Source organism: Theropithecus gelada, chromosome 4, assembly GCF_003255815.1.
Source record: "Theropithecus gelada isolate Dixy chromosome 4, Tgel_1.0, whole genome shotgun sequence".
Taxonomy (NCBI): Eukaryota; Metazoa; Chordata; class Mammalia; order Primates; family Cercopithecidae; genus Theropithecus; species Theropithecus gelada.
The window spans coordinates 152,520,757-152,548,681 of record NC_037671.1 but is presented as its reverse complement, the minus strand read 5'-3'; the positions used below and the strand labels follow the sequence as shown (position 1 = coordinate 152,548,681).

The following is a 27,925-nucleotide window of genomic DNA, read 5'->3' as shown; positions in this document are numbered from 1 at the left end:
CTGCATAGATTGGTAAATCATGTCATGTGTGGTTTACAGTGAAGTTCCAAATTTCTGGATTACCTCCTGGAAAGACTTGTCCCCCTTTCAGAGTGTTATGAAGCATGAATAATACATGTATTCTCTTAGTTATGAGAAATAGCCTGAGAGTGTTTCAATACTATTTTTATGATGAACACGGATTTTTTTTTTTTTTTTTCCCCCCAAAGAGCAAGTTCACTTTGTCTCTAAATGATTTGGTCAAGGAAGACTGTAGATGCATCTATAAAACCACCCTTAAAATTACAAGGCCAGATAAAGACATTTTTCTGTTTTAATATTTAGACCATACTCTATGAATTTTGTTGCTGTGTAGGAATTTTGTTTCAGGAGGTAGCAGACATGAAGAAATACTTGAGATGGAACATCCTCTACTACCCTTTATCCTATCCTGTCCATAATACACACTCAAATGAAGATATAAATGATGTGCCAGACATTGTTCTTAATACTTTTACATATAAAACTTTTCTAAACACTTTTATGTATATATAAATACTAATTGAATTCAGACTTTACAGATGAGAAAACAAAATCACCAAGTAATTTGCCCAAAATCACATAGCAAGTGGTTATGCTGATTCTGCCCTAGCACTGTCTAATAAAAATATAATATGAACCTCATATGTGATTTTAAATGTTCAATATCCACATTTACTACTTATATATATGTTCATAATAAGTTGTGTCTAAATTCAGAAACTTAAAACAATGAACGTTTATTATCTCACAAAATTTATGAGGGTGAGGAATCGGGAGTGCTTTAGAGGCTATAGTTCTGCCTCAGGGTCTTTCGTGAAGTTGTAGTGAAGCCGTAGGCAGGGAATGGAGTCTCTGAAAACTTGACTGTGATTTGAAGATCTATTTCCAAGTTCATTCACATGACTGTTCTGGGAGGCTTCAGTTTTTACCACATGGTCCTCTCCATACAGTTCTCACTGACTTAGTGTTCTAAGAGTGAGAGCAAGCCCAAGACTGAAACCAGTCTTCTATGGCCTAATCTCACAAGTGACATACCATCACTTCTACTATACTCTTTTGATCAGACAGTTCAATGCTAGTACAGTCTGGGAGGGGACTGAACAAGGGTGTGACTACCAGGAGGGAGAAATAACTGGGCACCATCTTGGAGGCTACCTAGCACTGATATCTTTAAAAGTTAAAAAAGAAAGGTGACATTAAATTTAATATGTTTTATTTAAAAATGTGTATCTAGGATATTATAGTTTCAACAACTTATTCATATAAAATTGAGATATTTTATATTCTTTTCATGCTAACCCTTTAAAATCTAATATATATTTTCCACTTATAGTACATCTCAATTTAGACTGTCCTAATTCAAGTAGCCACATTTCAAATACTCAGCACAATGGCTACATTAATGGTACTCTATTGGAAATAACAGATCTGAACAGTATGTATAGGTCCAGGTTTGTGTTCTGAAGCACTTCTTGCTTAATCATAGAAAAAACAGAGGTGATATTTTTGTCAATCAACATCAACGCCATAATAAGGAATTTTTCTACTGTATATAGTAGCATTGTAATGTTAAAAAGATTTGAATTAATATCACTGCTAGAACAAGAGGATACAGAAATTTTTAGATGAATGTTAGAAAATTTACTAAATTCACTAAATATAAAATTTCTTTCATATATTTCATGGATTTAAACCATGTATTAAAAACAAGCTTTGGGCCATGCTTCCTACTTAAATTAATTTCTACCAGATACAAGGATTTTATCTATCAAGTTGTCAAGAAACTCTTAAGCAGCCAGGCAGCTACTAGACTAATACCACTCTTCCACGAATTACACCACTAAGGAGACAGTGAGCCCGAGGTGCACAGAAGGCAGCATAAGCTTCATGTCTCAGAGGTTGTCTTTGACCCCCAAGACCCCCAAGGTGACACAGGGGATTGCTGAACATGTAATTGGGGAACCCTGAACTTACAAGCCCCAAACATACAAGGGGTTGCTGGCAAACTACCAACCTTTGCCCTCCATGAAAAATTATATTTATTACCCTGGAATGTAAAATAATTCCTTTGAGGTGAGGAGAAAGACTTTACTATCCTAGAATGTCTCTGGGGAGGGAGACAGTCTCTTTCATTTTTATACTAGTTGAAAAGAAATCTGCTCCTCTAGCTCCCGAGGCGTATAGAAATGCCACGGAGAATTCTCTTCCAACATGACTATATCCCTTAAGCCGTTAAGACTTAAAAAAAAATACCTTTATTATACATGTGAAAAATTCAGAAAAGTATTCAAATAACTTATGACAGAAATTGAATTAATAGAATTGTTTCTGTAAGAAATTAATTAAGGATAAATGGCTAAAATTTATAAAGTCTGTTCCTTATGCCCAGGTAATATGTAATATATTAACATTGTTAATTGTAACATGTTAACAATGACCATTGTTTCATTTGGAGAATTATATACTGCATTAACAGAAAATATGTATTACATTGAATCATCATTCATTGTATTTTCATCTACTATTGAAATGATCAATCTTTCATCCTTAACTATTTTATGACTGTAGCTGATTTTTTTATTTGACTAAAACATAAGTTTCAATGGACCTGATAGGAAAATTATTATGTTAAAATACATACATTTGCTAGCTCTAAATAACCTTTCAATCTTCTGTTTTTTAGGGACTTTTGTTAAAAGAAGCAGGGAATGTAAGTCAGAAGTTGCTACTGTTTTTCCATCTGGATGTTATGATAAAACATGACTCAGAGCTGCTCTAAATAAAGCTCCCTGCCTTTTAGATAATTCACTATCCAAGGAATCAGGGGCTGTTTTTCCAAATTTTCTGGGTCAAGTTCCCTCAAGGTACCTATTTCCCACTGTGCTCACTTAAGCAAAGTAAACTCAGCTGTGTCTACCTTACAACATCTTTTCCTTGACAAAAGGGGTATTTTGTATAAACTATGCAAGAAAATGAATTAATCAGTGTGCAAAAGAAGTTCAGGTTTTTAAAGTAATTTTAAGATCTGTTTCCTGGCCTAATATTTTTTATCTTGCTTTTTAGTATATGATCAGATTATTTCTCTGCATCCTTGGTCTTTGGATAACTACCATATGTATTAGCCAAAAGACAAACAGATTTTGCAGTTCTAGGTTAAAATTATTCTGTTACCCACCTATGTGCATTTTAATATCAGATCAGAATTCTGTCAGAAAGATCATTTTAAAGGAGACTGTTCCACAGCTGGTGCTGTCCTATAAGTTTTCCTTGTATTAATGTTTTATTTCCATCTTCTAAAATCTATCTCATCTCTCCTGGTCCTTACCATCCCTCTTTCTTACAGGCACAATTCTAAAAGCTTTTTATGATGTTACCGTAACTGTACCAGCAGGGAAGGACTCTCATGAGAGGAACCAGATTGCCCTTAAACAATTGGATCTTCTGTTTCTTGCATCTTAACTGAACATTGGTAGAGCACATTTCTATAACTATACGCAGTCATATTTTGGATATTTAGAGTTTCTGCCATTGGAATGTAAGCAGAGTTTCCCTGTACTTCCTGACCCCCAACACACCATGCATGGCAGCCTCCCCCACCACCAACACGCAACACTAGAGTGGTACACTTGTTGCAAGTGTGAACCTTCATTGACACATCAAAGTTTTATATTTGGGTTCACTTTTGGTGGTGTACATTCGATGGGTTTTGATAAACGTAGAATGACACGTATCTACTTTGATAGAACCCACCCTAAAAATCCTTTGTGCTTTGCCTACTCATTCCCCTCTCTTCTCAAACCCCTGGTAACTACTGATGCTTTTCCTGTCTCCATATTTTGCCTTTTTCAGAGCATCATATAGTTGGAATCATATAGTATGTAGCCTTTAAAGATTGATTTCTTTCACTTACTAATATGTATTTAAGGTTCTTACATGGCTTTTCATGATGTAATAAGTCATTTCTTTTTAGCGTCAAGTAATATTTCATTGTCTGGATATGACACAGTTTATCCATTCACCTACTGAAGGACATCGTGATTACTTCCAAGCTTTGGCAATTATGAATAAGGCTGCTATAAACATTCATGTGCAGGATTTTGTGTGAAGATAAAGAACCCAAGTTCTAAAGCTATAAGATGTATTTGTTTTTCTGTTTTACGAGTAACACGTGCATCTTGTAGACAATTAGAAAATGGGAGAAAATGCAGGGAAGTATATAAAACTCACTATAATATCATCACCAGAGTCATCCAGCAGTAATGTTAGATACATTTATTTCTGTTGTTTTCCAGTGCATTGTACACGTGCATACATATAGACACATGTTTTAGTATAATGGGGAAAAGAATCTTATTCTGAGGACTTGCCTGTGTCATTAAATATTCTTCAAAGCATAATTTTTATTTTCTAGATAATAGTCCCTCATATGCATATTCTGTAATTTTTTCAATCCATCCTGAACATGGCCGTTTATACAATTTGTACTGTGATGAACAGCCTTTTAAACTAAAACTTTGTCTGCATTTCTGACTATTACAATAATCTTATATACATAGAAGGAAAAATGCTTTTAAAGATCTGATACATATTGTCAATCACATTTCATAAAGGCTCTGCTAATTTGCATTCCAACCAGGAACTTTCGAGAGGGCCAATCTAACTACTTTTTTGAGGGTGTGACTTAATTGTTTGTGTTTCCCATCTCATTTTTTTGAGTTAATAGCATTATAACAATTTCCACATAACAACATTCACCTGTTTAAAATATACAATTCAATGTATATTAGTATCCCTGTCTCCACTTTTTGGAAACATGAAATTTTAAATCTTCAGCATCCTTGAAAATGACAGGGCCTGACAGACCTAGCAGAGGGTCACACTGTCAACGATGCCCTGTAGTCAGGTAGGGGAACCAAGATGTGCAGTGCTTAGGTGAGTGATGAAAGGGAAGAGTTGTTCTTATAAAGGTGTTTGTTTTGACCTATGTAACTTCTTTCTAGAATTGTAGGTAAATATGGCCAGAAATGAATGAATTTAAAAACTTTTAGAAATGAGTTGTTAATTGGTTGGGCATAGTGGCTCATGCCTGTAATCCCAGCTCTTTGAAAGGCTTAGGTGGGAGGATGGCATGAACCCAGGAGTTTGAGGCTGCAGTGATCTATGACTCCACCACTACACTCCAGCCTGGGTGAAAGCAAGACTCTCCCTCAAACAAATTGAAAATTTAAAAGAAGAGGTGATAATAATTATTTGCAAATAGTAACATTACCCAGGAAAACAGAGTATCAAATGAGACAAAATATTGAAACTTGGTAAGATGACATGATGAACAAATACGTAAAACAACTGTAGGTACGCAAAGGAATATATTCTTCCTTATAAGAATACATATAGTTATAATTTTCCATTTATAAGCACTTAGAATTTATAGGGGTAACATATTTTATAACTTTAACTCATTTATTTATTTAAAAAGTATTATGCAAGTTTATTTATTAAAAATAAACAGACTTATGTGCTTGAATCAGAAAACTGAATATTATAAATATATCAACTGCATGTGAATTAATTTATATTCAACATATTGCAGAATAAACTTTCCATATTATAATCATCATTATTATTATGTTGCCTCTTGAGAGAGTAATTGTAAAAATCACTTGGGCGAATAAACAAGTGAAGATATTCAAGCAAATATTTTAAAAATAAGATAATGAGGGAGTACTTGTCCTGCCAACATTAATGCCTGATACAAAGTTAAAATAAATGGTACTATATGTTGGTTAAGAAAATCAAAAACCGATTTAATAAATTACTTTAACAACAGTTGTACTAGTAGTTATAGAAGTGTCATAGCAATGTTTTTAATTTGACTCCAGTGCCATGCACTTAAGCATTTGTTTATAGCCCAGAAACAGACTTTAATGTAGAGTATTATTTTCTGTTTGATAAAGTTTTTACCACACAGTTGGGTTTAAAGGAAGAATTATTTAGTACATTGTTCTGGTACAGTTAATAATGTAACCAACAGTAGATCAAATTGGATCATCAACGTTATACCAGATAGCAAAAGAAATTTGAAATAGATGAAAACATTAAATTTTGAGGAAAACTATCTTATGTCTATATTTGAAACAACTTTCAAGTTGCAAATATAAAACCATAAAGTAACAATATATTTGAATACATAAAATGAAATTTTCTGTCGTAAAGGAAGAAATGTTTAATAGCGAAGGAAAATAACTCAATTTTTAAGACTAAATGTCACTAAAATGAAAAACAAAAATCAATAAAAATTCTGGTAGAACACTAATAGGAAAATGGACAAAGCTTAGAAGAAATTCAAATGGTTTATAATTATGTAGAAATCAGTTTGTACTAACACAATAACAACTTTTCCACCTATATAGCTAGCTAAGCTTTTGCAATAATGAAGTTGGGAAAAATATTATCAAAGGGTCACTCTTAAACCTAACTGAGGAGTGTATCCTTCCTGAAAATAAATTTGATAATAGATTGAGTAGCTTCTTTGAAAATACATGTAATATATTTTGAATTCCATCTACATCTTAAGTATGTACAGAAATAATGATTAATGACACAGGTACACTTAGTCTTGGTTCTGCCATCCTGGAATCAGTACTCTGCTGAGAAAAGAGCCTTTATAATGTCTAAAGCTTTAACTCAGTGCTTCAACTTGTCAGAATTAACTACAAAGAAATAATCATTTTAGAATTATTTGTAATAGTAAAACAATAGAATCAACTTATATGCCCTACAGTGAGGAATCGGGTAAATTATGATACATTCCTTACAACATATTCATCTATTAACAACTATATTTGTGAAAAATATTCTAAAGCATGGGGTTTATTTGGGGTTCAGTATTAAATGAGACAAGTAAGATTCAAATGAAGTGTCTATAGTAAAGTTTTTGACATTGTTTAAAACATTTTTATCTCTCTCTCTATATATATTAAGTTAAAAAGGTCAGAATTTTAAAAGCAGCTGTTTCAGTCCAGTGAGAATGAGTGATTTTAATTTTATTTTAAATTTGTTAAATTTTTTTCAGAATATATGTAAATATATGCATACATATATACACATACTACACACACATACACACAGAGAAACACAAACACACAAATAAAAATTTGGGCTGGATTCCTTGGTGTGTTTCGGTGCTTTGATTTAACAATTTTCTCATTTATAAAGTAGGGAAAACATTAATAGTATTTACCTCACAAAATTCTTCAGAGGATCAAATAAATTAAATGAGGAGATTAGCTTACTACAGACCATGGCACATAACACAATAACAGTGTTAACATTGTTTTTCTCATTATATAATCTTTTAAAAATTTAGAGGAGCTCCTCTTTTCATGAGCCTCAGCATGGGTAGGCCTTGAATTTTCTCATTGCAGCTCTATTCTCCTTATTAGGAAGTAACTTCCTTCTGGCATTTTGCAGTAGTTGGTCTATTATTCTTAGTTTTTGATGATGTGGTAAGTTTTCATCATTTTCTATCATTTTTGGTGTCTTTTTGTGTATACTTTATATTGGAAGGTCAGGGACGGCCATGTCCAGGGCTGCTAGACAGCCAGCATTTAAACCCCCCTTAATCAAACACAAACCTTGGAAAACCCCAATTTGTTTATCTTCGGTGTCTAACGTGATCAACAATAGCAGCTCCAAACGCTATGATTTTTCCTAGAAGCGACTGTCCGGGCCGATCTCTGAATAGTTTTGAGGCAGTTCCATAGGAGTTACCCGCACAAGATCCCCCAGTGCTCTGAAGAAATTCATCTCAGAGCTATTCAGGAGTTCCTGCGGACCAGGTACCAGGACAAAGCTTCCAGAGAGGACTGTCAGGGGCCAGTGAGCTCCTTTCCAAGTCAAATCCACTGGAACAGTGGTGGGTTAGCCAGTTCAGGAGCCCACTGCCGATTTTAGGTGGGATTTTCAAATTCATGCTATTGAAATTAGTTTTTATTGCCTAGTAATATGGAACCAAAGTAATGTGCTTAGAGAGAAAATGTTCCTTCTTATTATGCTGGTGAATTTAGAATAACAAAAATTCAGTTTTCTTTATTGTGCAAATCAAAATCTATTTAAATCCTAAGCCCTGATGTTCATTTAATACTTATGGTTACATCGGGAAATTATACCTTTTCCTAATTTGAATTTAATGTAAACTGATTTTTAATTGTTTTTATAACCATGGGTAACAGATTTTTTGAACACTGCATGGTAAAAATCAGCAAATATGTCAGACAAAGCACAATGTTACAAGGAAACACCACAGCATATGTTGACAGTTATAGAAGAATTGCTGCTGTTTTCACCCTTCACACCAGAATAATTTTTTCAATATTTAGCTCCCATGTGTAGAGAGAGAAACATATGGGGCTTTACATAATCATGAGCATAAACAGGTGGCTACTTAGGTACATTTAATTTGCAGGCAACATCAATACTGAACAACACAATCAGCTCCACATGGCTCCCAAACTCTTTCTACTAACATTCCATTAACAAAATTAAGATCATTAAAATAGAGGGAGGGTATAGTACTCCCTTAGTTGGCTTCAGCTACCTTTCAGAGTCATGGATAAAACACATTTTCAAAAATGCCTTGGCATTTTGCTGTTTCCTTTGTTCAAGGGAACTTCAGTAACTGTGTATAATGTATACTTTGTGAATAACAACAAGCAGCATAATATTTGCATTTAAAATGTGCTTACATCTTTTATTCTCCCTATAATCTGCTCATTATGGGCATAAAATTATGATGGTTAAATCCTAAGTAATTTATCAAAGCATGGGGTCAGACAAGCTCCTCAAAGCAACCTGGAAATATTTCTCCAAAGGCAGTCCACCTAGAGTGGTCACCTGAAGCTCATTTCCATATTCAAACATGCTGGTGAAATCTGTGAAAATTATCATTGCTGGAAATTTTTGCTCAATCTGTGCCAGATACTGAGCTGTAGATTCCATATATTTTGTTATCTCAATTTTGATCCAGACTAGAATATCTCATTTGTCCTCGTTGGCATTGAACTTCCATAGGTACTAATTTTTCTGACCTTATAACCATCCTACAATGGCTTAGAATCCAAGAGTAAAGGCAAATGAGGAGATTTAATAAACACTGTGTTTTTAATCATTTGGTGCTTACTAGGTGTTAAGTACTATCTAATCATGTTACCTGTATTAGCTTATTTAATCACCACAATGACCTTATGTGGTAAGTGATAGAATTTTTCTCATTTTATGAAAAAGGAAATTGTAGCCATGAGACTTTGAATTCTAAAATTTACACATGAAGGAAGGGACTGAGGCCAGAATTAAAACCTAGGCTAATAGGAATTGGAAAGCCATAATCTTAACCACCCCACTCTAGTTATGTTCCTTTATCCTGAAAGTTCTACACTGCCCAAAAGCACCTAGGGCCAGGAATCCTGAAAATTCTACTACCTAAAATCACCTAGGGCTAGAAACAGCAAATATGTGGTATTCTGAAAATCTTCTTAACAATGCTTTGTGAGAGGTTTGGGGGTGCCTAAGGTCTGTGGAGTTTCTTTCTAGCCCTCATACCTCTATGTGTCTTCTCAAAACCCGAGGAGCAGTGCTCTGCAGAACTAATGAGCATCCAGGGAGCTGTGTTGCCAGCAAGGTTATGAAAATAACAATTTCTCACATTCTCTCTCCTCATCCTAGGTCCATTACTCTCTCTGCCTTGGAGAGAGGAAGTTTTAACATGAACAAGTGTGTGCATGATGTGTGGCACATTTATTAATAAGCTATGATTATAATAAAGCTTTAGGCCTAGATATCAGATTATATCATTTGATCTTAAGAGCTAACATTATTAATGTGTTATTTGTTAAGCATCCCAAATGTGTTAGGTTTTGCAGTCATTCCTTTCAAGGAGTTTAAATGTTACTAGGAAAATTTGTTTGTTTTCCCCATGCAATGGTTGAACCAAAGAGGTAAAAATGAATTGAAAGATTTTACGATATATTCTTTTACCTCTGCAGGTAAAATAAATCTGAAAACCTATTAATAGCTATTGCAGATAGTTTTAATTCAATTATTATCATTATTACTATTCTTATTTTGAGATGGAGTCTCACTCTGTTGCCCAGGCTGGAGTGCAGTGACATGATCTCAGCTCACAGCAACCTTTGTCTCCTAGGTTCAAGCAATTCTCCTGCCTCAGCCTCCCTAGCAGCTGGGACTACAGGCACGCACCACAACACCCAGCTATTTTTTTTTTTTTTTTGGTATTTTTAGTGGAGACGGGGTTTCACCATGTTGGCCAGGCTGGCCTTGAACTCTTGACCTGAAATTATTTGCCCCCCTTGGTCTCCCAAAGTGCTGGGATTACAGGTGAGACCCACCACGCCTGGCCCCAAATCAGTTATTAATGTAAAGACATGTGAATATAAGCATTCTATAGTTTCACTTAGTTTCCCTCAACATTTTAAGAAACTTCATCACCATGTTTGACATATGTTCTGCCCTCCCAAATACTCAGTTAAGTTACTGTGTATCATTTCTTTATCACAAACTTTGACTTCCCCCACACTGCTTATTTCTGTTCTTGAAGACTCTTCTATGAAAACAGTTGTAGTCACTCATTAGCTGATGATGTTCAATGATCTATAATTGACACCAAAATCTGGAGACTCTTCTCAGTTCAGACATTGTTATTTTATATTCCAATACTTTGAGGGTTTTGAACGTTTTGCTTTGATGGATTTGTGGAACATACCGACCTGAACATCCTTGTTATTATATATTTGTCATATATAATTCTCATTTCACATGTTTCTGTGGCTTTTCTATTATTGTGTTACATTCCCAAGACAATTTTTAGGTTGGTATATTCTACAAATGTATCTTTTTCAAGATTATCCCAAATCCAGTGTTTCCATTAGAAGTTCTAGCTCAAGTATCTCTATTCATCTTTAGATTGAAATGGTGTGCATGAAATAACCCATCAAAGCCTTCACAGTAGGACGAGGAGATCATTATTGTTCTTCTCACACTGTGGCATCTGGGGAAGGCTGATCCATGTAAAGAGAGGGCTGGCTGGTAAGACCTATAAACATGTTCTTCTCATGAGCAATGTCCTTGTAAGTCATACATGCAACAGGGAGGCAAGCCTGGCTTGTGGCAGGATGCAAAACTTGGATGTCAAAGTTCAGATTGAGATTCCAGAGCTATGACTACCAGTTGTAAAAATTGCAGCTATTTTCATATCCCCCTATAGTAATAATATTTCTTTCATTGTCCTCAAAAGATTATTGTAAGGATAAATGATGCATAAGAAAAAGTTTTCAAACTTGTAAATTTCTAAACAAATTTCAATTGTTGTAATTACTGTTAATAACAACTGCAAATCATTAAGAATGGGTTAAAAATATAAACTCCCTCAAAACCTGAGATTCAAGGAAAAGACTTGAAAGACTACCTTCATTTATTAATTAATTTTTAACCGCTCAATCTATTGCATTTCCCATGATGTTGTTAGTTAAGTTACATGTTTTTTAAGAGCAATGTCTCCTAATTCAAAAATAACAATAAAATTCCTTTTAAGAACTAACAGGCCAGGTGCAGTGGCTCACACCTGTAATCCCAGCACTTTGGGAGGCTGAGGTGGGCAGATTACCTGAGGTCAGGAGTTCAAGACCAGCCTGGCCAACATGGCTAAACCCTGCCTCTATTAAAAATACAAAAATTAACTGGGTATGGTGGTGCACACCTGTAATCCCAACTACTCGGGAGGCTGAGGCAGAAGAATCGCTTGAACCCGGGAGGTGGAGGTTGCAGTGAGCTGAGATCGTGCCATTGCACTCTAGCCTGGGAGACAGAGCAAGACTCCATCTCAACAACAAAAAAAAAAAAAAAAAGAGAGAGAGAGAGAGATTTGACAATCCAAGGTGGAAATAGACATCTATTTTCATCTGTTAACTTGTTTTATAAAGGTTGCATGTTGGCTTATTTTAATAACTTGATTACTTAACTCTTAGAATGTGTCTTGTCTTTATTTGGAAGAATAACAAAGCATATTTTTCCCAGTATAAAACTATTGTACACTTTGAGAAAAAAAATGGAAAAAAATGGGTCACATTTAGATCTAATAAGTCCCAATGGTGCTTTTTATTTAACCTTTTATTTAACTTTCTTCATTGTGAAACTGAAGTTCCAATATGGCATCATATTAAGACAACAACAACAACATGCCCTAGTTTTATGGCTTTCAATGGCTGTTATTAAAAAGAATTACTTGGATTGGCTGCAATAGTATATGAAGAGATAAGTTAATCAAATATTTTTCCTATATTGTGCCACTTTAATATGCTAAACTGTGTACTTCATCATCTTTTAAGGAAAAGCACACAGATTCACAGACACATTTTTCTTGCAATAGAAACATCCAGCAAGACAGCTCTGAATAGCGTGATTAACTGAAATAATGGTGGCCCTTAGGGTTTTAGTCTTTTCCTACTTCCTAATATTTTAGGTGTGTTATTACCTTAGGTGAGCTCTATTCCCCAAGAAAGATGACGCCAAATTAATTCTCTGTGACTTATGTCATCGATACAGCTAGGATAAAAATAAAACTATGTGTCTCTATCCTTTATGAGATTTTAGGTAAGTATTTTTTTAAAACTTATTTCACAAAAACTGCTGAATTTTCTATACCCTGATGATGATTGTGGACTCTTAGAAATAAATCTTCACACACAGACAAATGAGATTAAACACACTCAGGCACAGACACACACACAAATTCATTTACTGTGGTGAATTCAAGAGCACTATTTTATTGAATTCTCCCTGATACAAGATGTAATAAAATGAGAAATTCCTTCAAAGTAAATGTGTCTTTCCCTTACTTCAGTCAAGCATACTATGCAGTGAATGAACACTGTTCCATTTCTAAGTTTTTAGGATAGGTTGCATTTGCTACCTTGCTCATTCCTGCCAAGATTCCATCAGTCACAGTTTTTCAGGAAGTTTATGTCTAAAAATCACCAAAATTCCTTTTGTTTGTATGAGTAAAAACGACTTCAAAAATAACGGATTAAAATAATCTTTGAACAGTAACCAAAAATATACAAAAATGACACTATAATCTGGCTAAAAATGATTTGATATATAGATGAATTTCATTGGAATACACTTGTTGATGAAATAATAAAAGATTTTTTGAAGCTATATAATTTTACTAAGTTTTTAAAAATATACTATCTTCTTAGAGCATGCTAGTATACAATATTCTTAATTACTTTTGGTTAAGAAAGCAATTAACTAATTTCTGCTTTGTTCTCATTTTCTCTGGAATTTATTAAAATCTATTCAATAAATGCATTTCTGAAAGTGATACAAAGCAGATGTGCCCATAAAATAAAAATAAAATAAATCAAATGGAACCACTTAGACATACATTATACAAAAAGCTGTATCTTAAGCAGTAAAATTGTATTGTAGTAGTTGGTTATCCTGATAGAGATAACATTTTAAATACTGAAATTGGTGAAATAGATATCAATGAAATAGTGAAAATAGTTCAATTTTCTAATGGAAAAATTAGAGAAGTAATGAGAGAAAATGAGAAGAACAATTGAAATATAGTCAAGAGCAGTCAGTCCAGAACAACTACAGAACCTGGTGTTTTCAAGGAGGGTTATGTGATGTAGTATGTTGTGATTTATTAATGTGTGTTTTCCACAAGGGTTTTATAATCAAAGAAATTCGGGAAATTCTGCATCTCATATTCTTCTCTTGAGAGTCACAGTGTATTTAAAGTTTCTAAGAAGTCTTACATTATTTGGACCTGTGCAGATACTTTTCATTGTGGTAAAATACACATAACATGAACTTTACCATTTTAAAGTGTACAGTTTAGTGGCTTTAAGTACATTTGGAATATTGTGCAACCATCACTGCTATCTATCTAGTCCAAGTTATATAGCTTTATTTTATTTTATTTTATTTTATTTTATTTTTTGAGAGACAGAGTCTCACTCTGTTGCCTAGGCTGGAGTGCAGTGGAGTGATCGTGGCTCCCTACAACCTCTACCTCCCGAGCTCAACCAATCCTCTCACCTCAGCCTCCCAAGTAACTGGGACTAAAGGTGCATGCCACTATGCCCAGCTAATTTTTGTATTTTTTGTAGAGATGGGGATTTGCCATGTTGCCGAGGTTGGTCTCAAACTCCTGGCCTCAAGTGATCCTCTCACCTCAGCCTCCCAAAGTGCTGGGATTACAGACCCAGATATATAGTTTTTAAATCATTAATATGACTACAAATCCATCCCTTTGGGAATATCTTTTAATTTTAGTGTGTCTAGAGCATATATTCATAAAAAAGCTGACCAAATCCAATCTTCTCATTTTAAAAATAAAAAATTTAAAATATGACTGAGAAGTAAGATGTCTTGCTTGAGATCACAAAGTAGTTGGAACAGAGCCAGTGTCATCCAGATTTCCCATTTCCAAGAATAGGGTCTTTTCTATTTCAAGGTATTTTCCCCTTATCTCCATTTGTATTGTCTGGTCTAATGATCTAGTGATCTAAAAGCAATACTTTATAATTTTACCTAGAAGAACTCTGGATAAAAACAAGCATCTTTTATCTTTAAAAAGGTATCACTTTAAAAATGTACACAGTATTTGTGTTATAACTCTCTCATTGCGATTTTCTTGTGAGAATTTTCATTGTAAGAAGTCTCTTTTTAATTCACATAATTCTGTTCTTAGGTCTTTTTAAGATCATGGCTGATAAAACTCCGTACCTTACTATGGAAGAAATCACAAGGACCATTCATATTGGACCAAGTAGACTAGGGCATCCTTGCTTCTATCATCAGAAGGATATAAAACTAGAGAACTTCATCATAGAGCAGGGTGAGCAAATCATGCTCAACTCAGTTGAAGAGATTGATGGAGAAATAATGGTAAGCTGTACAGTAGTAAGGAATCATCAAAATCACTCATTTAATTTGCCTTTGTCACAAGAAGGAAAATTCTACGAATGTGAAGATGAACGTATTTATACTTTAAAGGAGATTGTTGAATGGAAGATTCCTAAGAACAGAACAAGAACTGTAAAACTTACAGATTTTTCAAATAAGTGGGACTCAACGAATCCGTTTCCTAAAGACTTTTATGGTACCCTGATTCTCAAGCCTGTTTATGAAATTCAAGGTGTGATGAAATGTGAGTATCCACTGAGAATGGTGTTCTATGAGCATGAACATTGTGGAGTTTGGGAAAGTAAGGTTTTAAAGGCTGAAAAATGAGAGTCTGTCTTTATTTCAACTATTAAGCCTCTGAGAGTTAGATTCCTCATCGACCAATAAGCAAACCATATATCCATTCCAAGGATCAAATTGAATAATGAATATACAAGTATATTGTAAATTGTACGGTACTATTCACATGTGAGGTGCTATAACTATCAGGAACAGACAGATCAAACTACTAATTTATTTTTGGTACTGTCAGTTAAATATGACTAGAAAAGAGCTACTTTTAAAATATAGAACATATTTAGTGAGAATGAGGCTTTCTTGTATGGAGGTGGTCAACAAAAGAGTAAATATGGAAAGTTTCCTTAATGCATCCCTTACTTCTATTTTTCTGACAGTCTTTTTTTTTTGTTCCATCCATCCATTATTGACTATAAATCTCTACTATCCCAGAGCTTCTCTGTCTTAAGGGAAAATGATATGATAAATTAATTCACATATAGGCATGGTGGTTTTTTTTTTTTTTTTTTTTTTGTGACGGAGTCTCTCTTTGTTGCCAGGCTGGAGTGCAATGATTCTCCTGCCTCAGCCTCCCAAGTAGCTGGGACTACAGGTGCCGCCACCACGTTCAGCTAATTTTTTTGTATTTTTAGTAGAGATGGGGTTTCACCATGTTAACCAGGATGGTCTCGATCTCTTGACCTTGTGATTGACCCACCTCAGCCTCCCAAAGTGCTGGGATTACAGGTGTGAGCCACCACACCCGGCCCAGCGTGTTTTAATATGCAATCTTCATAGAATTATTTGCATTTTGAAATAGGAATATCTGGAGAGAGCATTGTTACTTCAAAGATGTTAATACCTTGAGTTTTCAGGATTATGACACATGAGTAGGATGGATAATAAAGAGTTCTGAACTTGGAGTCCTAGATTCTAATTCTGGGTCAGTAACTTAATAGGTGTTGGTTTTCAGCGCACCATTTAGACTCCCTGTTTATGCAAAGAAAATGGTGATACTCTTTTGCCTACCTTTTAAAGTAGTGTTGAGAGAGAAATTAAGGTTTTATTAAGGTACTATTATACTATACACTTGAGAACAAAAAACAGTATGTAAAAACATTTGTTCAAAATGTCCTCCTTAGGTATCTTTTAAAAAATATATTTTTCTCTGGACTCATTAATACTGTTGGCCACATACAATTATTGAAAAATCAATATGAATCTTTTGGCAAGTATTAGAATTGTTCCTAAATTCTGTCACAAACAAATATTTAATCAGAAATTAATCAATTCAAGTTGAACTGAAGGTATAGGCAAGGAATTCCACTTAATGAATGCTAAAAATGAGTATTTTCAGTATTACAAAAAATTGAGGCAACGGCAAATTGTAGACCCCACATTAATGTTCTGTTAGCGATCCCTAAATGTGCAGTTGAGATGAGTAATTGAGATTTCTTTGATTTTTATCAATAACAGTGTTTTCCCATTTTAAAATGTGTTACTTTCTAAAACTATTGGCATCTCCTGCCTATTGCATAGTTACAAATGAGGGTAAACCTACAACCTAAGCAGCACATGGATAAAGTGATTACAACATTTATTAAATTAGGAAGCAAGAAAGCCTACTCTCCAGAAATGGCATTTAAATGAAGGCTCAAAACATGCATAGGAGGTAATCAGGCAAAGAAGAAGGGGACAAGGTTGGAGAATTCCAACCTTGTCATTAAGTGGACAAGCAGTGGTATGGGGGCAGCAGATGAGAAAGGGATGGGAGCACTAGTGTAGCTGGTGTGAGAAAAAAACAGAGAGGGCAGGTTGAAACAAATATGAACACATGCAATGGGGAGTGGAATCAATCATGGAGGGTCTTGAAGTATATACTAAGAGGCTAAAATGTGTCATAAGGGCAAATCAGTAAAAGGCTTTAAGCAGGGAAAGACAAGAACAGGAGAGTAGTGAGGCCAGTTGAGTGCCAGGGTACAGGAAATTTATACAACAGAGACAACAGTGGGAAAGACAGAGAATCATAGTTGGGCTTTATGGGTATTTAAGAAGTACAATGAGCAAAATGTGAAGGTCTGTTGGAAGGAGAAAGACACCAAACTTCTTCCCAGCTTCTTGTCTTGATGCACTGGATGGAAGTGCAGTCTATTGAATGTCATCATCAGAAGATCAGGGGATATTAACGTATTTGTTTAGGTAGGACTTAACTGTGAATTTATGTTAACTAAGACCCAGAAGAAAGCCCTTGGTTGAAATAATACTGTTTACAAATTGTTTTAGTCTAATTCCCATTATTTAACACTATTTAAACTAAATTCTCATTTTAATTATACTGGATATTTAATTTCATAGGGATTATTTTAAACATTAGTTCTTATTGTATAGCAATTTCAGCACAAAAACTGCATGAGACTGGATTGCATGTGTATTGACTGCAGAATATTTCCTGGAAATAGAGGATGGGTGTCTTATCACAAATACCTAATTTAAAATATTTTTATTGTTGTAGGCATTTTTGCCCTGAATATAAAATATAGACCATGTTTTGAATCCATTGTGGTTTTGTTTTACATGATTCTTTCTTAACTTGAAGATTCAAACTTTCCTTGAGGTCAAGGAATGTTACTAAATTGCTTTCCACAGGCCTTGAGTGTCAGTCCAAAACCTTCTTGGCTAGAATGCTTCCTTTCCAAAGTGACAAGAAAAAGAGTAGGTGTGAGCAGGGAATTCGAAGTTTTACAGAAACCTTAGGGGAAAGAGCAAGATGAAAAATAGTGAGAACTACAGGGAGCCATGAAATACTGATTTGCTGAAAAGAGAACATAACACGTATGTAGAGATAAGAGAAAATATAAGATATTCTACTCTTATTGCTAGTTTTTTATTATTAATGTGAAATTTTGAGTTTCATTAAAAAAAAAAACTGTTTAAATAAAGTGTTTGTTTCTGGAAACTTGGCCAAAATCTGTTATAGATCTGAAACTCCCTAACCCTCATCACACATTTAATGATTTAGAAAAAATTATCCTTCTTCGGAAAATAGATACACATAACAGTGCAAACTTCAAACTACTAGTCTTATATAAGTCACTTCACGATGTGTATTGTGCCTTTCTCAGGAAGATGAAATTCATATTAGCATATTAAATGGAATACATAATATTTGCAAATGGAAAAATTGAGTGAGCTATTTAAATTTGCCTCTGAAAGAGAGAGGTCTTGACCATTAAAACTTTTAAAATAGTGTCGTGTTTTGACATATAGATTGATAATTATTTCTTCCCTAAGTGAAAATTTCAGAGTTGTATAACTTTCTTTTATGAAAAAACCTCAATACCTGTCAAATTTGGGGGGAATGGTTTTAGCCCAGATATGAAAAAAGTTAATTCATTTTAGGAGCAGAGGGCTGAAATCACACAAGTGAAAAGTGGTATCAGAAAGGTTGTGTCTGCATATTGTATAATCAGTGACACGTGAATAGCAGAAAAATAACACTTTGGTCTTTAGAATAGTAAGACTTCGTCTTTCTCTCATTTAATTTTTTAAAATAATTTTAATGTTTATCAAAGTCGAAAAAGTCAAACAGTAAAATGAATTATAACAACGTTATCAGCAAAACTTTGTGCCCTTGACACGAGGGCCAAATTTTCCTCATATTCTGTTCCTCTCAGGTAGTGCCTTTAAATATTTTTCCTCTACTTTCTGGCACACTTCTAAATAATAAAGGAATATTGCTCTTTTTCAAGTCATCAACTTTAAGATAGTAACTATTGACTTTCACATATGACAATGAAGACTTAATTCTCTTATATTCTTACTTCCCCTTCCGTATATTTTCAGTACAAGTTATGGCTAAACATTAATATTTTCATTATTGTGACAATTCACTGCTCAACCAAGTGGCGTATAATGAGTATAATTCCATTTCTCCATCACTGTTTTTCTGTGATGATGACCTTATCGTTTTCTTTGCTTGATTTTCTTCAATTTTATCCTAAGTCTTAGAGCATTCTTCAACTCTATCAAAAAAGGCCACTCAGTGTAATTTTCCAAAGAGCCCAAACTGTCAGGAAGGCTACCTTTTCTATTAGTTTTCCTGAATGTATTCCTTTGTAACTCTTCATTCTCATGTTCCAATTGGAATTGCTTATTCTTGAGACCAACTGCACAGGTGCTGTCCTGGGAATTCCATTTAAAATCATCCTGGTGATTGACTGTTGACTTGTGTTTCTGTTGACTAACTGTTTCTGAAATCAAATAACGAACTCCTTCTTGACTTTCTTCCAATTTTGATGGAGACCAACCTTCACTTGCTTCCTGAGAACGGTGCATGGAATATCAAGTATTTAGAAAGCCTGAATGTTTGAAAAATATTCTATACACATATAAGACTGATAGTTTGGCTACTTACAGAATTCCAGGTTGAAAATAAATTCGCCTCAGAATTTTGAAAACTTTACTCCCTTATCTTCCACTATCCCATATCGTCTTGGAGAGATTATATGTGGTATTCTGAAGTTTCACAGTAATGTGACTTCTGGTGGGTCTGTTCTTTCTTTGTGATGACAGTTTTCAATCTGAATATTTAGGTGCTTTATGTCTGGAATAATTTCTCTCATATTTTCTCTTTTATATTTTCTCTTCTCTCTGTCTTTAATTTCAAATCTCATGCTGAAATTCCCATACCGATCTTCTAGGGCCTTTTTTCTTTTTCTATTTCATATCTTTTTGTCTTTTGTTTATCTTCAGGGAAAATTTTCTTAACTACATTTCCAACTGTTTTAATGAATTTTTAATTTTAGTTATATTTTTAATTTCCAAGAGTTATAATTTTAATTTCCAAGAGTTATTTCTTACATCATTGTACATATTTTACTCTGTTCTTGTTTTTAAAATACAACATTTTATCTCTCTGAGAATATTTTAGATAATTTTTTTTTTTTTGTACGGAGTCTCCCTCTGTAGCTCAGGCTGGAGTGCAGTGGCGCGATCTCGGCTCACTGCAAGCTCCGCCTCCCAGGTTCACGCCATTTTCCTGCCTCAGCCCCCCAAGTAACTGGGACTACAGGCGCCCGCCACCCGGTGACTCACGCCTATAATCCCAGCACTTTGGGAGGCCGAGGCAGGCGGATCACGAGGTCGGGAAATCGAGACTATCCTGGCTAACACGGTGAAACCCCATCTCTACTAAAAATATTTTAGATAGTTTTTTTAAGTTTTCAATAGTTCACTGCATTTTATCTCCCTCCTTTTGGCCCCCCCCCTTTTTTTTAAAAAAAAGTTTTGGTGTATCGTTTCTTGTTAAATGTTTTTATCAAATGCTTTGTGATTTCTTGTCATGTGTTCATATTTACAGGGGTCAGTTGAAACAAAAATGTACAAGTAAGGCACTGTTTCTATATAAGCTCTATGTTTATGAATTTTAGATATTATCATGCCAGCTTTTTCACTGCAGCGGTCCTCAAATTTAGGTTTTGTGAGTCTTTCCTTTTTGAGTTCAGTTTCACCTGAGAAGAATCTTTGTGGTGTCGTCTGGGGATTATGAGACTTGGAGCTAAGTGGGGACAGAGCTAACAATCTCACCACTCCCACTTACAGATTTATAATTAACTACTTCACTTTCAGTCCCACGCTTCCCTCCTGCTCACCTATGTCTGGTTTCTGAGGTTCTGAGATCCTGTATATACTTTTTACTGCAGAGAGAGAGGTGGAAGGGGCGGTCACCTATCTTCCCTAAAGTAGAGTGGAGACCTGGGTTTAACCATTTTTCAGACATCTGAATAATCCCTGTGTTTTTAGGCCCCTGGCTTCACTTTGCTTTCCAGGAGCCTTATGTCTCCAAATTCTGTCTTTGGAGGTCTCATTTGACAACAATGGTTCACTTTTCTTTGGATTTTGCCTCCTCAGGTGCATAGGCATTTCTTTTTCTTTTCTGTCAAGTCATTTATCATTCTTCCCTCTGATTTCTGTCTTCATTTAGATTAAGGATTACACATATCTTTTAGATTCATTGAACTTTTAAAAAAAAAAAACTTGCTTTTTTGACTTTTTACCCCTGTGGTAAATTTGATGGGAGAAAGGATTGAAAAGGTATAATTTTAGCCATAAATCTCACTACCTAATTAAATTAGTTCTAGCCCAGAGTTTTGCCTGGATCTATTATAATCTCTCAAAGGACTGGTTGCTACTCCTGCTAAATGATAACAAGTATAATTTATAAATTTAATATATTTAATAAAATGCCATTTTCAGTAATTTATAAAAATATCACATTAATTTCTTATGTATGTATTTGTATTTTCTCAGTGCTTGAGATAGAGCAAACGTTCCATAAGCATTCAGTAAATCAAGTGAATGAAAGAATGAATTAAGCGACTAACACATTGTTTATGCATGTATATTTATGTTTCACAGTACAAAGCTCCTCTTTAGGTAACAAGGGGGTTTTCTCACTAACCATATCCAGATTTGATTTATTATGATGACATGTTTATGAGTTCAATAGCTAAGGAAAATATGAACTTCATGGTACCAAAGTTTATATTATCTATATTTGTATAACAGGTTCAATTTTTGTTAGTGATGCTTTTCATAATGTGTCCATGAAAATACTATGATGTGATATTTAGAACCAGTGGATACTCTAGTCAGCTCCCATTTCATTTTGTTCCTTTAGGGTGCAGTCTTATTGCTAATAGAAATATCATGCAGCAAGCAGAGAAAGGTACCTATTTTGTATTAGGTATATATTTATTTTTACATTACTAACTATTAATGCCTTATTAGGATTTTCCAGAGAAACAGAATATATATGTGTGCTAAATATACCTAATTATACATTAATATATACAGTGTTATTTATTTTAAGGAATTGGTTCATGCGAGTATGGGAGTTGATAAGATCTAAACCTGTAGGACAAGCTGCAGAGGCTCAAAACTCAGGCATGAGTTAATGCTGCAGTCTTGAGGCAGAATTTCCTTTTCTCTGGGAAATCTCAGTTTTTGCTCTTAAGACCTCCAACTGATTAGTCAGGGCCCACCTGAATAATGGAGGGTAACATCCTTTAAAGTCAACTGAGTGTAGATGACAGCTGCATGTACGAAATACCTTCACAGCCTCACCTAGGTTAGTGTTTGATTAAATAACTAGGTAATATAGCCTAATCAAGTTGATACGTAAAACTAACCATTACAAACATCAATGGAATACATGTTAAAAGTATCTAAAAAAGTGTTTATTTGCTTTTCTTAGATTTTATGGACTAAATTAAAATGTAAAAGGCAAAGTAGTGTTATGAATAAACTCATATAAAATGCAAGTGTATTCATTTTAAATAATTCTCAATTTCTCAGTGAGGTTTATGATAATTTTTTCTAATACAAAAGTTACAGAACCATTCAAAAGGCTCTCTTTGTTTAGAAATATGGACAACAGATGAACCAGAGGAGAACCAGCTAAGAAAATAGAAATTCATAGTATAGCTTCTCTTAAGTTGAAATGAAGTTAAATAAATTTAAAAAATTAATTCACAGAATATCCATAAAGAAAATTGAGATCAAATGAATGAACTGTAAAGCAAATTTTAATTTAAAAGTCTGGAACAAGGCAGAGCTCAGAAATTATTAGTAAACCTAATAATTGCCCTATAATAAAGATTGGAATGCAATGCAAATATGTAACTAAACAGTTCATTGAGTGGATGAGAGATGAAGATGAAGTTCATACTTTTGAGAAAAACAACTGTAGTCTCAGAAAGTAAATGACAAAGATTAGACAGTAAAAATGTCTAACAAATATACAGGTTATTATCATTAAATAATAATATAGGAGTAACTAGAAGTTGGGAGAAACTGTAGCGCTAGGATTTATAAAATTTCTTTGGAGAAAAATATGTAGAAACAATCATCTTGTCTTCAAGTCTTGAATAAGAGTGTCTCAGCGGATTTCCATCCCTGTACTAATTTAGGTCCAATCGCAAAGGTTTGGTTCTCACTTCGTGAGTTGAGACCAAGAGTATTCTAGAATTGAATATTAAATATCCAAGGAAACATATGTTGCCCATCACCAATCAAGTTTAAGGGTAACTCTTTATTTTCTCTTTAAAGGCAATTTTAGTGGCATCCCCCAAATTCAAACTTAGTTAAGAGAGTTGTTACAGTGGGGAATATAGAAAAGCACCACATTATGATTAGCATTCACCCTGTGAAGGGACTTTTCTGGAAAGAACTTAGTGAAACTACTCAGCAACATACAGAAGTAACCTGTTACCCTTTCAGAAAAAAATGGAATGGAAATTGTTTTTCACAGGAGCTTGCTTTGGATAGCAAGAAAACATATCCAGCAAGGATAATTCATGTTCACTCAGGAAGAAATTCTGGGAAGTCTAAACTAAAGTTTGATAAGTACAAAACGTTTTCACTTCGGTTTAGTTTGGAACAGAAAAACTTGTAATATAAACCTCCAGGAATGTTTCTCATTCTCATGCTCTCAGGTGTTGCCTTCCTATCTATCATTTTAGAGTCAAAAAGAACTTTTTTGGAAAATGACATTTTCTAATTTAGCTTGTACTGTTTGGTCTTTTTGGGGGGGAGAAAATTCCATTTTCCCAATTGCAAAATAACAAATGCTTCTTTAAAAAAATTCTCTCTCTCTCTCTCTCACACACACATGCACACAGACACACACACACACACGATTAGAGCTATATATACCACAACATAAGCAATGGTAATCTAAAATTTTATAAATCTGTAAAAGATTCTAATTGTTTTTCCTGTCTTATATTTTATAATATTTCTGTAAAAACATGCAACTTTTTGTTTTATAAGAGAGCAACACTATAAGTGTTGGTGTCTTTATCTTTCTCTAGGAGAGATTTGAAGATATAATATTTGCCATAAAAATTAATGAAACCTATTTCAGTTTAAAAACTTGAGGATGTCATTGCCAAATTCTAGGTAACCTTAAGCAAATAGTGAGTTTTTATTTTAACTTTTGACTATGGAAAACTTAAAACATATGCAAAAATCAACAGAACAGTATATAATAAAGGTTTCATTTTGTTTTAACAGACATGAGAGAATAATATAAAAATTCAAAGTTCATGCAAAAGTAATGAGGCTGACTGAGTTGCCAGTAAATTGTATGTCTATGGGCTTCATGGCACTTAGTATAGAAAGAAAGGTAGACTCCCTGGTTTCAGTCTCCCCTCCCGTTGATTTATCAGATAATCTGCCAAATTGCTAATTGTAATTTCATCTTTCTTGATCTGAAATATTTTGGATTTCCTCCTGAAGTAGTTATACATTCCTCAGCCTGGCATTCAAAGTGTCAATTCATTTTCATGGTGTTTCTTTCAGTGAGTCTCCTGTCCAGTCCCTGTGCTCTAATTTAAAATCCTGAGATGCTGGATATCTTGTTAATTACTAACAATTCTCAAGTTCCCTTCTTATCATTGATCATGGTGTCCTTGCCATCTGGATTATACCCTCTCCTATTCTATCTTAGCCTGTAATTTCTTTTCATTCTTAAAGTCTCGTGTTGTGGCCATGCCTTTCATAAAATGTCTTTATCCTCATCCTCAAATTAAATGTGCTATTTTTCCCCTTCTTTGCCTGCCTACTGTAGTTTTAATTGAGGCTTTTATATGATTCCACTTTCTCTTTTCTCTTAGCATATAAATTATACTGTAAAAAACATTTTTAGTTGTTACCCTAGAGTTTGTAATATATATTTACAACTAATATATGTCACTTTCAAATAACACAAATAACTTCATCAGTACTGCAGTTACCTAATATGAAAGTATTCCTCATTCCTCCCTCCTGTCTCTTAAAACAGTACTGTCATTCATTTCACTTATCTATGAGCTATAATCATCCAAACTATTGCTACAATTATTATTTTTAACAGACTGCTTTCTGTTAGATCAATTAAGAATAAGAAAAATAAAACATTTTATTTTGCCTTCAATTATTTCTTCTCCAGCACTCGTCCTTTCTGTGTGTACATCTGAATTTCTGACCTTTATCATTTTTCTTTTCTCTGAAGAATTTAAAAATTCTTCATCTTACAAGGCAGGTGAACTGGTGACAAATCCCCTGAATTGTTACTCATATTAGTAAGTCTTTATTTCTCCTTTACTTTTGAAGGATGATTTCACTGGATACAGAATTCTAGGTTGGTGGGTTTTTTCCAACTCTTTAAATTTGTCCCTCTATTCTCTTCTTGCTTACATGGTTTCCAAAGAAAAGCCCATTGTAAATCTCTTCCTTTTTCCTCTGTTGGTAAGGTGTTTTTATCGCTCTGGTTCAAGTTTTTGCTTTGTCTTTGATTTGATGAAGTCTGATTATGATACTCTTCAATGTAGTTTTTTTTTTTGCATTTATCCTGCTCAGTGTTTTGAAACTGCATTAATTTTGGAAAATTCTCAGTCTGGTTACTGCAAATATTTCTTCTGTTTCATGACCACTGTATCCTCCTTCTGGTATACCCAGGACATACATGTTACATCTTCTGCAGTTGTCTCACATTTCTTGGGTGTTATATTATGTTCTGTTGTTTTTTCGTTTCTCTTTCTTTTTGGTTTGGGAAGTTTTTAATTGACATATATTCAAGCCCATTGATTCTTTCCTCAGCAGTGTCCAGTATAATTAGAAACCCACTAAAGACTTTATTTCTGTTTCTGTGTTTTTAATTTCTCTCTCTCTCTCTCTCTCTCTCTCCCCTTTCTTTCTTTCTCTCGACAGAGTCTCGCTATGCCACCCAGGCTAGAGTGCAGTGGCATGATCTCACATCACTCCAACCTCTGCCTCCCGGGTTCAGGCGATTCTCCTGCCTCAGCCTTTGTAGCACCTGGAACTACAGGCACATGCCTCCATGCCAGGTTAATTTTTTGTATTTTTATTAGAGACAGGGTTTCACTATGTTAGTCAGGATGGTCTCGATCTCCTGACTTCGTGATCCGCCTGCCTCAGCCTCCCAAAGTCCTGGGATTACAGGCGTGAGCCACCGTGCCTGGCCTTGTGTTTTCAATTTCTATCATTGCCTTTCGGTTATCCCCTAGAGTTTCCATTTCTCTGCTTACATCACCCGTCTTTCCCTGCATGTTGTCCCCTTTTTCCATTATACTCCTTAGCGTTATTATTAAATTTTAAGTTCCTGGTCTGATAATTCCCAAATATGTGCTATATCTGAATCTGGCCTTGATGCTTGATTTGTCTCTTCAGAGTGTGCTTTTATGCCTTATAATATATGTTGCAGATTTTTTGTTTTTGAAAGCCAGACATGATGTTTCAGTTAAAGGAAACTGATAAATTGTCTTTTAATGTGATATTTTCTGTTTATCTATCTAGAAGTTAGGCTGTGTTTATAGTTTACTATAATGGTAGGTGTCAGAGACTACATTGTCGTGTAGTGCTCTTGCTTTTGTCTGCCCTATTGACTTTAGTCTCTAGAGACTCCTTCTTAGATACAGTCTTAAATGCCATTCTTTGAGTCGTAGTTTCCTGTTATTATACAGTAGCACTGTTGATGTGGTCCTATGGTATGGAGGGGGGATTTCTATAATTTTATGATTAGGTTTCAGTTATTAGTGAGCCTGTGTCTCTAGGCTGTGACCTTCACAAATGTTTCTCAGCTTTTTTGTACGCTTTGGGAGAGACAGAATGGCTAGTGGAGGCTTGAGTTGGGTATTTCCCTTCCTTAATGTGGAAGTACAGAGGAGGTTGGAGTTGGGTATTGCTTTTTCCCTACATAGAATATTAGAAGTGGTTTGGTTGGGTAATTCCCTTCCCCCATAACAGTTAGGATCTGGTAAAGCACAAGCTGGTTGGGCTGTGCTAAAATAGTTTTCCTTGAGGACAGGCATTTTTAAAGGAGAACAGAATGGTCTGGATATATTTCAGAATGGTTGCTTCTTCTCTCACCCTGCCAGAAGCACAAGGAAATTTTTTTCATCTTCATCCCGAGAACCTGGATGGGCCCCTGAAAGTAAGACTCAGAAAAGTGTGGGAGGTCCTCCTGAACATGCTCCCCCTACCCTGGGAGTTTTATCTCTTAAACGATTCTACTGTTGGTCCCCAGTTACCCTTGTATTCTTCCAGATGCTGGCTCCAGCAGTGGTTTTTGCCCCCAGTGAGCTATGACTGTTTGTATTCGCCTACCTGTCTAGTTTTTGGGGTTGTGGTTTGCCCTGTGACCTCAATTCTCTGGTGAATCTAAGAAGAATTGTTGATTTTCACTGCTTGTGCTATTTCCTTGTACTGAATCTTCTCTTTAGGCATATGCATCATGATTTTGCCTAATCTTTTTAATTAAAAAAACTTGGATGAAAGTATTTTACTTTGCTCATCTATTTATACTTCAATCTCTCTATTGTATTGAAGACATTAAAAACAAGTATTTACTGCATTGAACAGGCCATTGACTAAGTTAAACTGTAACCTTAAGAAACATGTCTTAAATAAAATATACAATAGCTGCTATGAATAGTAGCAGGAATTTTAATATTGAAAACTTTTTTTCTACAGTGAAATTTTATATAGAATTTATTTACTGAATTGCTTCCTTTAGTACTCACTCATGTACTTTGTTCTGGCAATTATTTTTTATTCATTAATTCATTTATTGAGT

The 27,925-nt window shown here is 34.5% G+C and overlaps 1 protein-coding gene across 3 annotated transcripts in view; it reads left to right on the top strand.

Moving 5' to 3' along the window:
• Positions 1–27,925, top strand: part of THEMIS (thymocyte selection associated) — a 220,568-nt gene that overhangs the window by 74,335 nt on the left and 118,308 nt on the right. For 2 of the 3 annotated variants that reach the window (XM_025383068.1, XM_025383067.1), the window contains exon 3: positions 14,798–15,256. In XM_025383068.1, coding sequence (XP_025238853.1) covers positions 14,798–15,256 — 459 coding nt within the window. Of the gene's footprint in view, positions 1–2,704; positions 2,886–14,797; positions 15,257–27,925 lie in introns of all 3 variants that reach the window. The other variant, XM_025383069.1, reaches the window with a different exon arrangement.